Source organism: Denticeps clupeoides, chromosome 17, assembly GCF_900700375.1.
Source record: "Denticeps clupeoides chromosome 17, fDenClu1.1, whole genome shotgun sequence".
Classification (NCBI taxonomy): domain Eukaryota; kingdom Metazoa; phylum Chordata; class Actinopteri; order Clupeiformes; family Denticipitidae; genus Denticeps; species Denticeps clupeoides.
In genome coordinates this window covers 15,598,544-15,618,031 of record NC_041723.1, presented here as the reverse complement: position 1 = coordinate 15,618,031, position 19,488 = coordinate 15,598,544, and the positions used below count along the sequence as shown (strand labels likewise).

The 19,488-nt window shown below is 44.5% G+C and overlaps 2 protein-coding genes across 4 annotated transcripts; both read left to right on the top strand.

The window, feature by feature from the left end:
• Positions 1 to 170: 170 nt before the first annotated feature.
• LOC114766681 (semaphorin-4B-like) lies at positions 171 to 9,479 on the top strand. 2 transcript variants are annotated; one of them, XM_028957764.1, is made up of 5 exons: positions 171 to 491; positions 1,059 to 1,174; positions 4,334 to 4,491; positions 4,652 to 4,743; positions 6,631 to 9,479. In XM_028957764.1, exons 1-5 carry the CDS (start codon positions 329 to 331, stop codon positions 7,398 to 7,400), a joined length of 1,299 nt encoding a protein of 432 aa, XP_028813597.1. In that variant the 5' UTR covers positions 171 to 328; the 3' UTR covers positions 7,401 to 9,479. The 2 variants fall into 2 exon arrangements, with proteins under 2 accessions (XP_028813597.1, XP_028813598.1); XM_028957765.1 differs by lacking the exons at positions 171 to 491; positions 1,059 to 1,174 and adding an exon at positions 1,490 to 1,716.
• On the top strand, positions 7,841 to 19,486 carry LOC114766684 (semaphorin-4B-like). 2 transcript variants are annotated; one of them, XM_028957768.1, is made up of 6 exons: positions 7,841 to 7,968; positions 12,127 to 12,337; positions 12,905 to 13,020; positions 16,185 to 16,342; positions 16,503 to 16,594; positions 18,488 to 19,486. In XM_028957768.1, exons 2-6 carry the CDS (start codon positions 12,175 to 12,177, stop codon positions 19,255 to 19,257), a joined length of 1,299 nt encoding a protein of 432 aa, XP_028813601.1. In that variant the 5' UTR covers positions 7,841 to 7,968; positions 12,127 to 12,174; the 3' UTR covers positions 19,258 to 19,486. The 2 variants fall into 2 exon arrangements, with proteins under 2 accessions (XP_028813601.1, XP_028813602.1); XM_028957769.1 differs by lacking the exons at positions 7,841 to 7,968; positions 12,127 to 12,337; positions 12,905 to 13,020 and adding an exon at positions 13,337 to 13,566.
• Positions 19,487 to 19,488: the final 2 nt, after the last annotated feature.

Here is a 19,488-nt window from a genome sequence, read left to right as displayed (position 1 = left end):
GTTTGTTGGTCCAGGTTGTGTGTGTTCACATCCGTTATTGAATCACCACTCCGGTACGTTCTGGACATCATCGCTTGGCCGCGATTTGTCCCTCGATATGTCCCTATGATGCTTATCATAGTGCTGTCTCAGCTGCTCTTATTTCCTGTAGTACGTCAGTCCCAGGCAACACACTCAGGTAGAATCTTAGTTTAGAACAAGCAGCATGTTGCCTGTAGTTTTGTTTGCTCGTGTGCAAGAAGAGGCCTGATCTTTCTTTCTCTCTTTCTCTCCTGCACAGTGCGTCACCAATGCTGTCAGGTCTGCGGGCATCTCCTCGTCCCTGCACATGCCCGACAAAGTGCTGAACTTTGTGAAGGACCACTTCTTGATGGACAGCGTGATCCGCAGCCAGCCTCTGCTGCTGAAGCGCAGCGTGCGTTACACGCAAATCGCCGTCCACAGAGTCCACGCTGCCCGCAGGGACTATGATGTGCTCTTCATAGGCACGGGTGAGATTCCTCTCCTTTCTTTTTCATGCATTCCTTGAACGATTTAAATCAGGGGCGACGAAACGTTTTTCAGCGAGGGCCACATGTAGAAAAATATATGAATGACTAGAGGTGAGGGACACTGTCTCCCATGCTTGGTTTTCTCATGACCCCTACAAAGATCAGATCCAGCCAATAACCCCAATATAATCACATAATTAAGATTCTGAATTATCTTGCATTAATAACATGTTGATTTTATTTGCCAGCTATAACATTACATCTGGTAATGTTACTCACCCCCCCAAATACTTGATATTACCCAACCCCTCTTTTTTTTCAAGGGCATCCTGACTGTTTTTAGAGTTTTTTTTTTGGTGATTAAACATTCGTCATTTTATTAAAATGCCATATTTTATGCCACTGTTTTAGAAATAGTGTAAGTGGTGAACCGTGTCTGGAATTGGATCCAGGGGCCATAGTTTCAACACCCGTGATTTCTTTTTTCTAAAGAAAAGGATATTATTTACACTGTATTTCATATGACAATTTAGCGGAAGAGTTATTGACACCCCTTACTTTTTCCAGATGAAGGAAGGCTACACAAAGCCATCAATGTCAACGGCAAGATGCACATCATTGAAGAGCTGGTGCTGTTCCCTGAATCCCAGCCTGTGCAGCACATCGAACTAGACACAGACAAGGTAGAGCGGCGCCACGGCCGTACCGCAACTTTTACTGCATCGTTGGACACTTTACATTTGTAACCATTTTAATTAACACCTTTAAAGCAACTGAACATTAACAATAGCTGGTTAACATTATTAGACAATAATGATTATTATATGGGTATTCGCTTGACCATGATGAAGTGTTAGCGAGCACACTCCTGACTTCAGGAGTAATAATGAGATAACGCTGAGTAGCAGCATCAGCCATGAAAGAGGGGCCTGCAGGGGAACTTTCTCTGAGATAATTACATTCCCGCTTCCTCTCCTGGGAGCACCAAACAGATGGGAAGTAAACAGCCAGTGACACGACACGAGTTCATTCCGGCACTGTTTTATACTGTTTGTTCTGTCACATAGCATGCCTCATGGGCCGTGGATTTTTATAAGGATATTACCATTATCTACGTCCCATAATAGCTCTGTCTTTTAGTTGGCTTGGTTAAAAGAAGATGACCAAGATGGCGGCGCGTAAACATCGCGAGGCTCAGCGTCTCTCCAGTTTCTGCAGTTTTGCGGTAATTTTCTTGCTCATGTCGGGGCTGTTCGTGCAGAACAGTAGTGCCTCAACATCGTACACCCGACAAGAGCTTTTGGATGTTGGTTCTCGTAATTTTAACAGTTTTATCAGCAATCTTGAACGCATCCCTGAGATCGGCAGAACACCCGAGGCGGCGCACCCTACCCGACCGGGCGGAAGTGCTCGAAGACGCCGTCGAGACCGTAAACAAAGGCGGGGGAAGCGCGGAGGGCTAAGAGCTAAGCTAAAGATAACACCACACCGGCTCTCTTTGCCCAGCATTCTTCTCGCCAATGTACGGTCACTGGTGAACAAAATGGATGAGATTCGAATCCGAATCAACCACAGCAAGAAACTCTGGAACTGCAATGTCATGATTTTCACTGAAACATGGCTAAACAACGGAATACCGGACAATGCTATTGCTCTAGCTGAGCACCACATTCTCCGGGCAGACAGAACGGCGGATGACTCCGGTAAGACCAGAGGTGGGGGATTGTGCATCTACGTTAACAAAGCCTGGTGCACGAACTCTACTATCATTGGGAAACACTGCTCAGCTAACCTAGAGTTTCTCATGGTTAAGTGCAGACCGTTCTATCTGCCGCGGGAGTTCACATCCACCATTATAACTGCCACTTACATTCCTCCTGATGCTGATGCCAAGCTTGCTATGAACGAACTTCATGCGGCCATCAGTAAACAACAGACTGATCACCCAGAGGCTGCATACATTGTGGCGGGGGAATTTAATCATTCCAATTTGAAGACTGTATTTCCTAAATTTCATAAAAACATTCTCTGTCACACCAGAGGAAACAAAACTCTGGATCAAGTTTATACAAACATGGCTGAAGCCTATGCTGTGACCCCCCTCCCCCACTTCGGACAATCAGATCACCTTTCTTTGTTTCTCACCCCCAAGTACTCCCCCCTCATCAACCATGTGAAGCCATCAGTGAGGACCATCAAAGTGTGGCCAGCGGGGGCTGACATCACACTCCAGGACAGGTTCCAACACACAGACTGGAGTATGTTTGCTTCACAGGCCACCTGTGGCTCTCACACGGACATCGACATCTACACCTCCTCTGTTCTGAACTACATTAACACCACCATAGACATGGTTACTACTCAGAAACAGATCACCACATACCCTAATCAGAAGCCTTGGATGAACAAGGAGGTGCGTCTCCTGCTGAAGGCACGCAACAATGCCTTCAGATCGGGTGATGCACAGGCCTACGGCATTTCCAGGGCGAACCTGAAGAGGGGCATCAAAAAGGCCAAGCACTGCTACAAACTAAAGCTAGAGGAATACTTCTCCAATGCTGATCCTCGACGCTTGTGGCAGGGCATTCAGGCCATTACAGACTATAAACCCAGCAACTCAGCCCCCACAACCACAAATGTCCTCTTTCTGAATGAGCTTAACGATTTTTATGCTCGCTTTGAAAGAGACAACAAGCAACCTGCTGTCAAGATCCCCTCATCTACCGACCACTCGCCCATCATACTCACCTCCTCAGATGTTTGCACTGCACTGAGTCGGATCAACGCGCGCAGGGCTGCTGGACCAGACGGCATCCCGGGGCGCGTACTTAGAGCATGTGCAGAGCAGCTCGCTGGCGTATTCACGGACATTTTTAACATGTCCCTCGCCCAAGCAGCTGTTCCAACATGCCTCAAATCTACCTCCATTGTACCAGTGCCGAAACATTCTAGCCCAACATGCCTGAATGACTACCGCCCTGTAGCACTCACACCCATAATCATGAAGTGCTTCAAGCGGTTAGTCCTGGCACATCTGAGGGACTTCCTCCCACCAACTCTGGACCCACACCAGTTTGCGTACCGTAGCAATAGGAGCACAGAGGATGCAGTCTCCATAGCGCTGCACTCTGTACTCACACACCTGGACAAGCAAAACACATATGCACGGATGCTGTTTGTTGATTTCAGCTCAATATTTAACACTGTCATCCCCTCTAAGCTAATCTCTAAACTTAGAGCCCTGGACATCAACACCTCACTTTGCAACTGGATTATGGACTTTCTGACCAGCAGACCACAGCATGTAAGGTCAGGCCACATCCGCTCCACTACTGTCACAGGGCTGTGTGCTGAGCCCCTTCCTCTACTCCCTCTTCACCCATGACTGCCGACCTATGTATGGATCAAACTCCGTTATTAAGTTTGCAGATGACACCACGGTGATAGGTCTCATCGACAACAACGATGAGACTGCCTACAGGGAGGAGGTCCAGCATCTGGCCACCTGGTGCACAGAAAATAACCTTCTCCTAAACACCACCAAGACCAAGGAGCTCATTGTGGACTTCAGGAGGGAGAGAAGAGGCTCGCATGATCCCATCCACATCAATGGGATGAGCACATAGCACATATCACTTTATGAATATATATATATATATATATATATATATAACTTATTTGAACTGTATCCTGCACTTGCTGCTTATTGCACTTCTGGTCAGACCTAAACTACATTTCGTTGCCCTGTACTTGTACATGTGTAATGACAATAAAGTTGAATCTAATCTAATCTAAAAATATCCTTTTCCATGTGCTTATGTTGTTTATGTCACACGCTGCAGGGTTTGCTGTATGTATCCTTGTTCTCGGGGCTGGTCGAGGTCGCCATGGCAAACTGCTCTAACTACCAGAGCTGTGGGGAGTGTGTCCTATCCAGAGACCCCTACTGCGCCTGGACAGGAAGACAGTGTGCTGATGTTCGACAGGCCCCTGCTGGGAGGTGGGTGTTGCAAGAACAGGCTGTCACATGACTGTGTGAACTACACGCCATTGATTCAGGAGGGAGAACAAATGGGGCGTAGCTGTGATCTTATGAGCTGATTTCTTTTCTGCAGCCACAGAGATTTTAAGTCATTTTGTTGCATTTTATTTCCTCTCAGCCACTGGCAGCAGGATGTGGATGGCGCTGATACGTCAGCTTCATGCAATAAAACTACAATCAACCCTCGCATGGCAAGACCTTCTTCTTCACGTGAGTTTCTACAGGAAATTTTACAAGTGATGAGGTTTTCTGTATTTTAAATTTGTAGTAGCGATTGCCAAATTGTGATCTTGATTAATGTCCAATTACCATATTGAAACAAAGTGACTAAAATAAAATATTTTCCTCCTTTTTCAAGCCTAGTAATATTCTATTCTAATTTGCGCCATCTACTGTTAATGCTTTTTTCACAGTAAAAATAATGTTACGATAATTGTGTCTTCGATTCGTTATCTCGATGCATCCCATAAACTTTTCTACATTACTTCACATTATGTTTTCAAGTACGTCAGTGATATGAGAATTACTTTACTTGGCAGATTACAATTACTTCTACCCAAAGCGGTGCTGTACTCAGATCAGGCAGCCACAGTCATTACCGGTAGAGTTGTAAATTTTGACCCGTTTTTGTAACGTTACCAGTTCAAATCCGGAGCCACCAAGGTGCCACTGAGTAAGGTTCCATTCCCACTCGCTGCTCTCTTTCATGGCTGCCCACTGCTCACTAAGGTGGCTAACTGCAGGGGACACTTTTTGTTGTGGTCTACAGTACCTATCCTTTCCTTATGATTTGCTGCTTGTAAATTTGTGTAGGTGATTGGTAAAAGCGTTTCACATGTTGTAAATTTGTTTAATTAACATTTGTTTTTTTTATGAAATCTTCATTGATTTGCAATTCTTGGCTACAGTTATCAGGTGATGTGTTTTAATTATTGCAAGAGACATGCAAAAATGGATGCTGAGGGGGTGAAATGGAGGCTGGCCTCTGATTATATTTTAAACCTGCTCATTTCACCACATATTGCCTTTCCATTAGTCTATCATTCGTAGCTTGCGCAAAGAAAGATGGGATTTTAAAAAGCTGTACTTAGGTTGGGTCAGGCCCCATTACAGCTGTAATCACCTTTGCTAATTTTAAAAACTAGAATTTTTCTGCCACTACCAGAAAATCACCAAGCAATGTCATTATTAAGGCTGGGCAAAATATTTTTTAAATGATTAATCTAGTGATTATTTTTACGCTGCATCGATTAATCTAAAATCCCCTTTCCCACATCGGTTCAGTTGATTTGATTCCCAATTATTTCCATAACACACAGAATACTTTCTCAGGGCAACTGAAAGAATACAATAATAACCAATAAAAACTTGGGGGCTTGAATACAGAATGTGTTTTATTGCTTTTATTAAAATAGACAGCAGCATTGGAAGCTGGCAGTCCACCATGGTGTCCTTCCTGAACCAACAGAATTTAACAATCAAGTTGAAAACAAGTTTATCGGGAAACACAAAAACACTTAAAAGTGTCACCATATATTGCTTAAGTCACAAAGGAATGCGATTTCATATATCAACTGAACTGATCAAGTGAGGGAGCCGGCGATATAACCACAAGTGGCCAGCAGCATGAAAAGATGATTTAGTCCATTTTGCCTATATTTTTTGCTAATATTTTAGGAAGGTGCCTATATATAGTCATATATTACACAGAGAACCATTCCTGGTTCATCGGCCAGTTTTGTACAATTGCCTGGGTTTTTAGCTGCTTAAACATTTGTCATGTCATGGGTGTACTACACGCCTTTTCACGCTAGTGGTTCGATTTCCCACCCACTCGCGAAAGTACCATAGGTGTCCTCTTATATCTTCCATCAACATCGAGTATAGAGTAAAAATGATGGATTTATGTCAATGTATTTGTGGCATTGGCGCAATTGATAGCGTCGACGTGCTGCCCCCCAGCCCTAGTCATTATGACAATAGATTACGTTCTGCATTGCATCGAACACACCTAGTACATATTGTGTATTGTATTTGTATTGCATAACAGGATTAATAACATTTTATTAAAAATGTCGATATCTGTTTATTCAACAGGTGCATCTTCATGCCATGTGGTCATTATCCCAGCCAATAGCTTTAAGGTGCTTCCCTGTAAAGTGCGTTCCAACCTGGCCGAGAGGCTGTGGAAGTACAGCAAGAGCGCCGGCCAGTTTGTCTACCCCAGTCCTGCCGGACTGGTGGTGGTGCCCCGGGTGGACAAGGAGGAGGCCTACGAGTGCTGGTCAGTGGAGGACGGCTTCCAGCAGCTTCTAGCCAATTACTGCGTGAGGGCGGAACCCCGGCAAGAGAGCACCACTCTGATTGGCCACTCACGCACCCCACTGGTGCCGAGGGAGGAGGCCATCATCTTGCCTGGGGAAACCCGGTCTGGGCTGCTGCAGACCAAAACCTACTGGAACGAGTTGATCGTGGTCTGCACCCTGCTGGGCTTCTCGCTGGTGGTCTTCTCGCTCTTCGTGGTCTACAGGAACCGGGACCACATGAAGTCCATGCTGAAGGAGGGCGAGTGCCCCAACATGCAGCAGAAGAAGCCGCGCATCACAGGAAAGCCCACGGAGAGTCTGCCCCTCAATGGCAACACCGTTCCCCCATCAGTATCGGACCACAAGGGCTACCAGACGCTGAACGACAACTACATCTGTAGCACCCCCACCCACGAGTGCTCCTCCCCGGAGAACAGCAAGAGCTTCTCGGAGTCGGAGAGGCGGCCGCTCAACCTGAAGGAGAGCCGCGTGGAGATCTCCCCCACATGCCCACGGCCCCGCGTCCGGCTGGGCTCCGAGATTAAAGACTCCATAGTGTGACGGCTGCTTGGGATGGACTCAGAAAGTAAACTTGGAAGAAGGGTGGTGGCAATGGGAAAAAAAAGATCTGCAGGAGGTAACCATGAAGGTCTGAACTCATTGAGGTTCTTTGTTTTTCTTTTTTTGTTTTTGCTCTCGGACCCCCTCCATTTTCTTTCTTGTGATCTGTGAACATTTCCTGTTTTTAGTCACTGCCATGTGCCTCAGTGGTGCACATGGTGGAGACCGAACAGACTTTTTTCTTAAAGCTGCGTCGCTGTGGTGCCCGTGAGAACGTACAACAGTGCGTACATCCGACAGGCGTGTCACTTTCCACCCTAACAAATCCACCAACAAGAGCAGAGCGAAGCCTTCCAGGCTCATACCCACGAGGTGTCAGCCTCCCATCTGGACTCACGTCTGCCCTGAAACCTGAAGACTCAGGTCCGAGGGGGAGAAATCAGGCCAAGCCAGGAGGTGACCGATACAGTGACGGTTAGCCCATGGTACTTAAACAGTGGGCTAATGGACTTTATGACAGCCACGGGTTGGAGCTTAAAAGAAATGGATATTCTTAATCTGAGAACTGGTATGTATTAAACAGAAAGCATATGTTGCCTTTATTTAATTTAAATACAGATTGTAACATAGAAAAATGGTGCAAAATAAGACAGGCGAGGTGAGGAGGACTCCGATTCAGGATACACACAGTAAAGTGGTATTATCAGTAATAGGCAGTGTACTATGCAAAGCACATAATGTGAAATGGCAAGAGGGCGCCACTGGGACAGCGTGGGCCTGGGCATCTGCTCACTCCTCAGTATTACTGTCTGTTAGTGCTCCACACACATACAATCGAGTATGCAAGCGATGCTGAGCCATTTCCACCCCACCCAGCCCCCCCCATGTGTGTTCCCAACGCAGTGTGTCAAGGTTCTGCTCCAGAGCAGAAAGATCATCAAGAGCTTCATGTTTAGCCAGCAGGGTGCTGAATGTTCAACGGGAGTGTGACAAGCAGCCACAAACAGTAGAAATGACCAACATGCTCCCGTGTTTGTTTACGTAACCAAAATTATTGTATGTTGTGCCAAAAAAAAAAAAAGTCTGGTGTTTTGAATTTAGGCTGATTTTGTTACGTTAATTCATGACATGGCACAATCAGTCCAACACTATGTTTTTGGGACCTAACATTTTTTAGTAAGAAATAAAGACCATGGTCAGACGAGACTTTCCCGTTATGGATGAAATATACAATCAGTGTACCACTAACCATTCATGAGCACAAGGGTTTGTCCCATTTCTTACTTCAAGCTTACATCTTCAAAACCTCATCTGACAGGGCCTTTTTGTGTCCTCCGTCCATTATCTGACAGGGGGACTGTTTCATACCAGCTACCTTAAACATCTTGACCAGAGCACATATATTTCATTTTCCAAAGACATTTATCACATGCGCCACAGAATGAACAATGTGATTGCCAGAGCTTTTTCCAGTCATGTAACATTTGTATTGTGGAATGTAGTGAATTGTCATCATAAAGTATTCCAAAATCATTCTTTAACGGGAAAAAATGTTGTGTCTTATTTAAATTTAGGATAGAAATTTGTATATCTATCCTAAAGGGATAGGGACTTATTTGACTTGTTTAGACAAAGTAGTTGTACACAGAGCATACTGCTTATGGGTGTCATGGTGGTAATGTGTGTGTGGGTGTATATATATATACATACATATATATATACATGTATAATTTTATTGTATATTGTCAGGACTGGTGAGTTTTTTTTTTTTATCAGAATGCATTGTATTTGCACAGAATGTTGAAACGCCTTAGTTGGGAACTGGAGTTGGGGTTTTTTTTACAGTTCTGTAGCATTTTTTCTTTAAACATGCCTTTTAAGCAACATTTTGTAAATCAAATGTTATTTTCTCCTAAACTTTATGCTTTTTGTAGCCTTGTAACAATTTGTGATCTGACAGTGCAAATAGCTATAATTTCATGCATTAGTGGGCTAACCTGAGTAGACGTAATCCTAGCTCATTAAAAAAAAAAAAAAAAGAATGAACACCTTGGACAAAATACCTTTTAACTGTGGCCAGTAACTGCACAACAGGTCTGACAAATGGCTTAATATTGTATTTTTATTTTAAGTATATTGTCGCAAACCACTGTAAATTGAAAATTTGTCTTTACAACAGTCCACCACTGGCAAAAATTCTACTGTGCATAACAAAATTCTTAAGCTCTTTCACAGATTAATATTGTCCACATGCAATGTATCTCACACATATGCTGTCATACACGCATATACATATTTGAAGCACAAAAGGCGTTTATTACATTATCAAGATTAAACATTAATTTTAATATATTTTGGTTACTTTGTTAAATAGTATGCCATAAAGTACACACAGTGATTGTAAGTGAAACATTTTTTTACCTGCTCAGTCACTATCACAGAATGCAGTATGAAAGTAGATATTCGCATATATTGAATAGTCTTTTTTTTTTTCAGAAACCTCGCATCTAGATATACTCATCTATAGGCGTATACATTTATGGGACAGCAGTGAGTGTTGGAGAATTCTCCATTTTTTTTCTAACAGTGCACCAAGCATCTGGTTCACCCACAATGTCATGTAAAGTTTTAAAAGTATTTGTAAATTGAGCTACCATTGTAAAAAAAAAAAAATTGATGTGAACTGTATTTTTTGTAATATACATCACTACTGTTGTTTTTATTATACTGTACATAAAAAGCACTTTATTTTAATTTTCTAAAATAAATCTGATAAATTTGTTTATGAGCCATTTTTTTTATTTATTTGATTTAGTATTCCGTGTGTATGTCCTTAGATGTAAACTGGGTCAGGTGAGTCAGGTGTGAAGCTTACCTGAGAGAACATCAGTACTTTGGGTAGAGGAGGGGGGGTGTATTAGCTGGATCTTCCCCAGTAAACGACTCTTTTGGTTCAAGGTCGAGAGTTGAAGAAGACGGTTGTAGTCCTTAGGTCTGGAGACCAAGGGCTGTTCTGTAAAACTGGATTCATCAGGTAGCTGGGTGAAATGAAGCTGGAAGTCATGATTCAACAGAAATTGTCCAACAGAAATACTAGTAACCTAGTTATCTGCTTTGTGGAACACCCCAGATGTCTTATAAATAGAGATACATTTACATCTAGAATGTCATTGAATGTACTTATTACAGAATTGGGTTTCGGTGGCTAGTGGTGGTTAGTAGAGAGGCGGTCACACTCCCAGCTTGGGCGGTCCTTATACAGTGTTAGATCCAAAAATATGAATGAATGCATGTGGAGACGTTTAAAAAAAAAATGAAAACATGTTTTATATTCTAGTTTCTTTGCTCTGATTACTGCTTTGCACACTCTTGGCATTCTCTCGATGAGCTTCAAGAGGTCGTCACCTGAAATGCTTTTCCAACAGTCTTGAAGGAGTTCCCAGAGGTGTTTAGTACTTGTTGGCCGCTTGGCTTTCACTCCGCGGTCCAGCTCACCCCAAACCATCTGGATTGGGTTCAGGTCCAGTGACTGTGGAGGCCAGGTCTCCACTTTTTGTTAAGTACATAAGGATAAGGGCGTCTCTGGATAAGGGCGTCTGATAAATGCTGTAAATGTAATGTAATGTTCATTCCTAGTTTTGATGCCTTCAGTGAGAATCTACCAATGTAAATGGTCATGAAAATAAAGAAAACACATTGAATGAGAAGGTGTCCAAACATTTGGCCTGTACTGTATATGCTTATTAATTCACAATTGTCACACATAAAAAAGCAGTAATATGTCATCAATATACCTTTTCATAGATTAAACAATGTCACTAGCATTTTCTAGCATGTAATTTAGCCCTAGCCTACCATGAAGAAAATCTAGCAAGATTTTCTGTGCTTGGACCTGCACCGACTTCCTTCCTTAGGACCAAATATGATTGCATGTTTCACGTAGGCTTTTGTAGTGCTGCTGTTTGCCTCATTGTCATGGTTATCAATTCCCACGTCAGAGAAAAGTTAATGGTGGCCCAATCCATTGTCAACAAATCAGCCTAACTTAAGCAGAGGTGGAGTTCCCTGTTTTTTTCTTTTGACGCTGAAAAGACCAGCTTTTTTTTTTTTATGTGTCCCCTCAGCAAAATGCATAGTAGAAATGCAATTCCACTAATTATTGAGCTAGAAAAACTGATGTCACTAGTAGGTTTGAAAGTGAAGTGATGCACAGCACACGGTGCACACAGTGAAATTTGTCCTCTGCATTTAACCCATCACCCTGAGTGAGCAGTGGGCAGCCATGACAGGCGCCCGGGGAGCAGTGTGTGGGGACGGTGCTTTGCTCAGTGGCACCTCAGTGGCACCTTGGCAGATCGGGATTCGAACCAGCAACCTTCTGATTACGGGGCCGCTTCCTTAACCGCTAGGCCACCACTGCCCCCCACAAGGCCACCACTGCCCCAGGTTTGTTGGTCCAGGTTGTGTGTGTTCACATCCGTTATTGAATCACCACTCCGGTACGTTCTGGACATCATCGCTTGGCCGCGATTTGTCCCTCGATATGTCCCTATGATGCTTATCATAGTGCTGTCTCAGCTGCTCTTATTTCCTGTAGTACGTCAGTCCCAGGCAACACACTCAGGTAGAATCTTAGTTTAGAACAAGCAGCATGTTGCCTGTAGTTTTGTTTGCTCGTGTGCAAGAAGAGGCCTGATCTTTCTTTCTCTCTTTCTCTCCTGCACAGTGCGTCACCAATGCTGTCAGGTCTGCGGGCATCTCCTCGTCCCTGCACATGCCCGACAAAGTGCTGAACTTTGTGAAGGACCACTTCTTGATGGACAGCGTGATCCGCAGCCAGCCTCTGCTGCTGAAGCGCAGCGTGCGTTACACGCAAATCGCCGTCCACAGAGTCCACGCTGCCCGCAGGGACTATGATGTGCTCTTCATAGGCACGGGTGAGATTCCTCTCCTTTCTTTTTCATGCATTCCTTGAACGATTTAAATCAGGGGCGACGAAACGTTTTTCAGCGAGGGCCACATGTAGAAAAATATATGAATGACTAGAGGTGAGGGACACTGTCTCCCATGCTTGGTTTTCTCATGACCCCTACAAAGATCAGATCCAGCCAATAACCCCAATATAATCACATAATTAAGATTCTGAATTATCTTGCATTAATAACATGTTGATTTTATTTGCCAGCTATAACATTACATCTGGTAATGTTACTCACCCCCCCAAATACTTGATATTACCCAACCCCTCTTTTTTTTCAAGGGCATCCTGACTGTTTTTAGAGTTTTTTTTTTGGTGATTAAACATTCGTCATTTTATTAAAATGCCATATTTTATGCCACTGTTTTAGAAATAGTGTAAGTGGTGAACCGTGTCTGGAATTGGATCCAGGGGCCATAGTTTCAACACCCGTGATTTCTTTTTTCTAAAGAAAAGGATATTATTTACACTGTATTTCATATGACAATTTAGCGGAAGAGTTATTGACACCCCTTACTTTTTCCAGATGAAGGAAGGCTACACAAAGCCATCAATGTCAACGGCAAGATGCACATCATTGAAGAGCTGGTGCTGTTCCCTGAATCCCAGCCTGTGCAGCACATCGAACTAGACACAGACAAGGTAGAGCGGCGCCACGGCCGTACCGCAACTTTTACTGCATCGTTGGACACTTTACATTTGTAACCATTTTAATTAACACCTTTAAAGCAACTGAACATTTATTAACAATAGCTGGTTAACATTATTAGACAATAATGATTATTATATGGGTATTCGCTTGACCATGATGAAGTGTTAGCGAGCACACTCCTGACTTCAGGAGTAATAATGAGATAACGCTGAGTAGCAGCATCAGCCATGAAAGAGGGGCCTGCAGGGGAACTTTCTCTGAGATAATTACATTCCCGCTTCCTCTCCTGGGAGCACCAAACAGATGGGAAGTAAACAGCCAGTGACACGACACGAGTTCATTCCGGCACTGTTTTATACTGTTTGTTCTGTCACATAGCATGCCTCATGGGCCGTGGATTTTTATAAGGATATTACCATTATCTACGTCCCATAATAGCTCTGTCTTTTAGTTGGCTTGGTTAAAAGAAGATGACCAAGATGGCGGCGCGTAAACATCGCGAGGCTCAGCGTCTCTCCAGTTTCTGCAGTTTTGCGGTAATTTTCTTGCTCATGTCGGGGCTGTTCGTGCAGAACAGTAGTGCCTCAACATCGTACACCCGACAAGAGCTTTTGGATGTTGGTTCTCGTAATTTTAACAGTTTTATCAGCAATCTTGAACGCATCCCTGAGATCGGCAGAACACCCGAGGCGGCGCACCCTACCCGACCGGGCGGAAGTGCTCGAAGACGCCGTCGAGACCGTAAACAAAGGCGGGGGAAGCGCGGAGGGCTAAGAGCTAAGCTAAAGATAACACCACACCGGCTCTCTTTGCCCAGCATTCTTCTCGCCAATGTACGGTCACTGGTGAACAAAATGGATGAGATTCGAATCCGAATCAACCACAGCAAGAAACTCTGGAACTGCAATGTCATGATTTTCACTGAAACATGGCTAAACAACGGAATACCGGACAATGCTATTGCTCTAGCTGAGCACCACATTCTCCGGGCAGACAGAACGGCGGATGACTCCGGTAAGACCAGAGGTGGGGGATTGTGCATCTACGTTAACAAAGCCTGGTGCACGAACTCTACTATCATTGGGAAACACTGCTCAGCTAACCTAGAGTTTCTCATGGTTAAGTGCAGACCGTTCTATCTGCCGCGGGAGTTCACATCCACCATTATAACTGCCACTTACATTCCTCCTGATGCTGATGCCAAGCTTGCTATGAACGAACTTCATGCGGCCATCAGTAAACAACAGACTGATCACCCAGAGGCTGCATACATTGTGGCGGGGGAATTTAATCATTCCAATTTGAAGACTGTATTTCCTAAATTTCATAAAAACATTCTCTGTCACACCAGAGGAAACAAAACTCTGGATCAAGTTTATACAAACATGGCTGAAGCCTATGCTGTGACCCCCCTCCCCCACTTCGGACAATCAGATCACCTTTCTTTGTTTCTCACCCCCAAGTACTCCCCCCTCATCAACCATGTGAAGCCATCAGTGAGGACCATCAAAGTGTGGCCAGCGGGGGCTGACATCACACTCCAGGACAGGTTCCAACACACAGACTGGAGTATGTTTGCTTCACAGGCCACCTGTGGCTCTCACACGGACATCGACATCTACACCTCCTCTGTTCTGAACTACATTAACACCACCATAGACATGGTTACTACTCAGAAACAGATCACCACATACCCTAATCAGAAGCCTTGGATGAACAAGGAGGTGCGTCTCCTGCTGAAGGCACGCAACAATGCCTTCAGATCGGGTGATGCACAGGCCTACGGCATTTCCAGGGCGAACCTGAAGAGGGGCATCAAAAAGGCCAAGCACTGCTACAAACTAAAGCTAGAGGAATACTTCTCCAATGCTGATCCTCGACGCTTGTGGCAGGGCATTCAGGCCATTACAGACTATAAACCCAGCAACTCAGCCCCCACAACCACAAATGTCCTCTTTCTGAATGAGCTTAACGATTTTTTATGCTCGCTTTGAAAGAGACAACAAGCAACCTGCTGTCAAGATCCCCTCATCTACCGACCACTCGCCCATCATACTCACCTCCTCAGATGTTTGCACTGCACTGAGTCGGATCAACGCGCGCAGGGCTGCTGGACCAGACGGCATCCCGGGGCGCGTACTTAGAGCATGTGCAGAGCAGCTCGCTGGCGTATTCACGGACATTTTTAACATGTCCCTCGCCCAAGCAGCTGTTCCAACATGCCTCAAATCTACCTCCATTGTACCAGTGCCGAAACATTCTAGCCCAACATGCCTGAATGACTACCGCCCTGTAGCACTCACACCCATAATCATGAAGTGCTTCAAGCGGTTAGTCCTGGCACATCTGAGGGACTTCCTCCCACCAACTCTGGACCCACACCAGTTTGCGTACCGTAGCAATAGGAGCACAGAGGATGCAGTCTCCATAGCGCTGCACTCTGTACTCACACACCTGGACAAGCAAAACACATATGCACGGATGCTGTTTGTTGATTTCAGCTCAATATTTAACACTGTCATCCCCTCTAAGCTAATCTCTAAACTTAGAGCCCTGGACATCAACACCTCACTTTGCAACTGGATTATGGACTTTCTGACCAGCAGACCACAGCATGTAAGGTCAGGCCACATCCGCTCCACTACTGTCACAGGGCTGTGTGCTGAGCCCCTTCCTCTACTCCCTCTTCACCCATGACTGCCGACCTATGTATGGATCAAACTCCGTTATTAAGTTTGCAGATGACACCACGGTGATAGGTCTCATCGACAACAACGATGAGACTGCCTACAGGGAGGAGGTCCAGCATCTGGCCACCTGGTGCACAGAAAATAACCTTCTCCTAAACACCACCAAGACCAAGGAGCTCATTGTGGACTTCAGGAGGGAGAGAAGAGGCTCGCATGATCCCATCCACATCAATGGGATGAGCACATAGCACATATCACTTTATGAATATATATATATATATATATATATATATAACTTATTTGAACTGTATCCTGCACTTGCTGCTTATTGCACTTCTGGTCAGACCTAAACTACATTTCGTTGCCCTGTACTTGTACATGTGTAATGACAATAAAGTTGAATCTAATCTAATCTAAAAATATCCTTTTCCATGTGCTTATGTTGTTTATGTCACACGCTGCAGGGTTTGCTGTATGTATCCTTGTTCTCGGGGCTGGTCGAGGTTGCCATGGCAAACTGCTCTAACTACCAGAGCTGTGGGGAGTGTGTCCTATCCAGAGACCCCTACTGCGCCTGGACAGGAAGACAGTGTGCTGATGTTCGACAGGCCCCTGCTGGGAGGTGGGTGTTGCAAGAACAGGCTGTCACATGACTGTGTGAACTACACGCCATTGATTCAGGAGGGAGAACAAATGGGGCGTAGCTGTGATCTTATGAGCTGATTTCTTTTCTGCAGCCACAGAGATTTTAAGTCATTTTGTTGCATTTTATTTCCTCTCAGCCACTGGCAGCAGGATGTGGATGGCGCTGATACGTCAGCTTCATGCAATAAAACTACAATCAACCCTCGCATGGCAAGACCTTCTTCTTCACGTGAGTTTCTACAGGAAATTTTACAAGTGATGAGGTTTTCTGTATTTTAAATTTGTAGTAGCGATTGCCAAATTGTGATCTTGATTAATGTCCAATTACCATATTGAAACAAAGTGACTAAAATAAAATATTTTCCTCCTTTTTCAAGCCTAGTAATATTCTATTCTAATTTGCGCCATCTACTGTTAATGCTTTTTTCACAGTTTTTGTAAAAATAATGTTACGATAATTGTGTCTTCGATTCGTTATCTCGATGCATCCCATAAACTTTTCTACATTACTTCACATTATGTTTTCAAGTACGTCAGTGATATGAGAATTACTTTACTTGGCAGATTACAATTACTTCTACCCAAAGCGGTGCTGTACTCAGATCAGGCAGCCACAGTCATTACCGGTAGAGTTGTAAATTTTGACCCGTTTTTGTAACGTTACCAGTTCAAATCCGGAGCCACCAAGGTGCCACTGAGTAAGGTTCCATTCCCACTCGCTGCTCTCTTTCATGGCTGCCCACTGCTCACTAAGGTGGCTAACTGCAGGGGACACTTTTTGTTGTGGTCTACAGTACCTATCCTTTCCTTATGATTTGCTGCTTGTAAATTTGTGTAGGTGATTGGTAAAAGCGTTTCACATGTTGTAAATTTGTTTAATTAACATTTGTTTTTTTTATGAAATCTTCATTGATTTGCAATTCTTGGCTACAGTTATCAGGTGATGTGTTTTAATTATTGCAAGAGACATGCAAAAATGGATGCTGAGGGGGTGAAATGGAGGCTGGCCTCTGATTATATTTTAAACCTGCTCATTTCACCACATATTGCCTTTCCATTAGTCTATCATTCGTAGCTTGCGCAAAGAAAGATGGGATTTTAAAAAGCTGTACTTAGGTTGGGTCAGGCCCCATTACAGCTGTAATCACCTTTGCTAATTTTAAAAACTAGAATTTTTCTGCCACTACCAGAAAATCACCAAGCAATGTCATTATTAAGGCTGGGCAAAATATTTTTTAAATGATTAATCTAGTGATTATTTTTACGCTGCATCGATTAATCTAAAATCCCCTTTCCCACATCGGTTCAGTTGATTTGATTCCCAATTATTTCCATAACACACAGAATACTTTCTCAGGGCAACTGAAAGAATACAATAATAACCAATAAAAACTTGGGGGCTTGAATACAGAATGTGTTTTATTGCTTTTATTAAAATAGACAGCAGCATTGGAAGCTGGCAGTCCACCATGGTGTCCTTCCTGAACCAACAGAATTTAACAATCAAGTTGAAAACAAGTTTATCGGGAAACACAAAAACACTTAAAAGTGTCACCATATATTGCTTAAGTCACAAAGGAATGCGATTTCATATATCAACTGAACTGATCAAGTGAGGGAGCCGGCGATATAACCACAAGTGGCCAGCAGCATGAAAAGATGATTTAGTCCATTTTGCCTATATTTTTTGCTAATATTTTAGGAAGGTGCCTATATATAGTCATATATTACACAGAGAACCAATCCTGGTTCATCGGCCAGTTTTGTACAATTGCCTGGGTTTTTAGCTGCTTAAACATTTGTCATGTCATGGGTGTACTACACGCCTTTTCACGCTAGTGGTTCGATTTCCCACCCACTCGCGAAAGTACCATAGGTGTCCTCTTATATCTTCCATCAACATCGAGTATAGAGTAAAAATGATGGATTTATGTCAATGTATTTGTGGCATTGGCGCAATTGATAGCGTCGACGTGCTGCCCCCCAGCCCTAGTCATTATGACAATAGATTACGTTCTGCATTGCATCGAACACACCTAGTACATATTGTGTATTGTATTTGTATTGCATAACAGGATTAATAACATTTTATTAAAAATGTCGATATCTGTTTATTCAACAGGTGCATCTTCATGCCATGTGGTCATTATCCCAGCCAATAGCTTTAAGGTGCTTCCCTGTAAAGTGCGTTCCAACCTGGCCGAGAGGCTGTGGAAGTACAGCAAGAGCGCCGGCCAGTTTGTCTACCCCAGTCCTGCCGGACTGGTGGTGGTGCCCCGGGTGGACAAGGAGGAGGCCTACGAGTGCTGGTCAGTGGAGGACGGCTTCCAGCAGCTTCTAGCCAATTACTGCGTGAGGGCGGAACCCCGGCAAGAGAGCACCACTCTGATTGGCCACTCACGCACCCCACTGGTGCCGAGGGAGGAGGCCATCATCTTGCCTGGGGAAACCCGGTCTGGGCTGCTGCAGACCAAAACCTACTGGAACGAGTTGATCGTGGTCTGCACCCTGCTGGGCTTCTCGCTGGTGGTCTTCTCGCTCTTCGTGGTCTACAGGAACCGGGACCACATGAAGTCCATGCTGAAGGAGGGCGAGTGCCCCAACATGCAGCAGAAGAAGCCGCGCATCACAGGAAAGCCCACGGAGAGTCTGCCCCTCAATGGCAACACCGTTCCCCCATCAGTATCGGACCACAAGGGCTACCAGACGCTGAACGACAACTACATCTGTAGCACCCCCACCCACGAGTGCTCCTCCCCGGAGAACAGCAAGAGCTTCTCGGAGTCGGAGAGGCGGCCGCTCAACCTGAAGGAGAGCCGCGTGGAGATCTCCCCCACATGCCCACGGCCCCGCGTCCGGCTGGGCTCCGAGATTAAAGACTCCATAGTGTGACGGCTGCTTGGGATGGACTCAGAAAGTAAACTTGGAAGAAGGGTGGTGGCAATGGGAAAAAAAAGATCTGCAGGAGGTAACCATGAAGGTCTGAACTCATTGAGGTTCTTTGTTTTTCTTTTTTTGTTTTTGCTCTCGGACCCCCTCCATTTTCTTTCTTGTGATCTGTGAACATTTCCTGTTTTTAGTCACTGCCATGTGCCTCAGTGGTGCACATGGTGGAGACCGAAC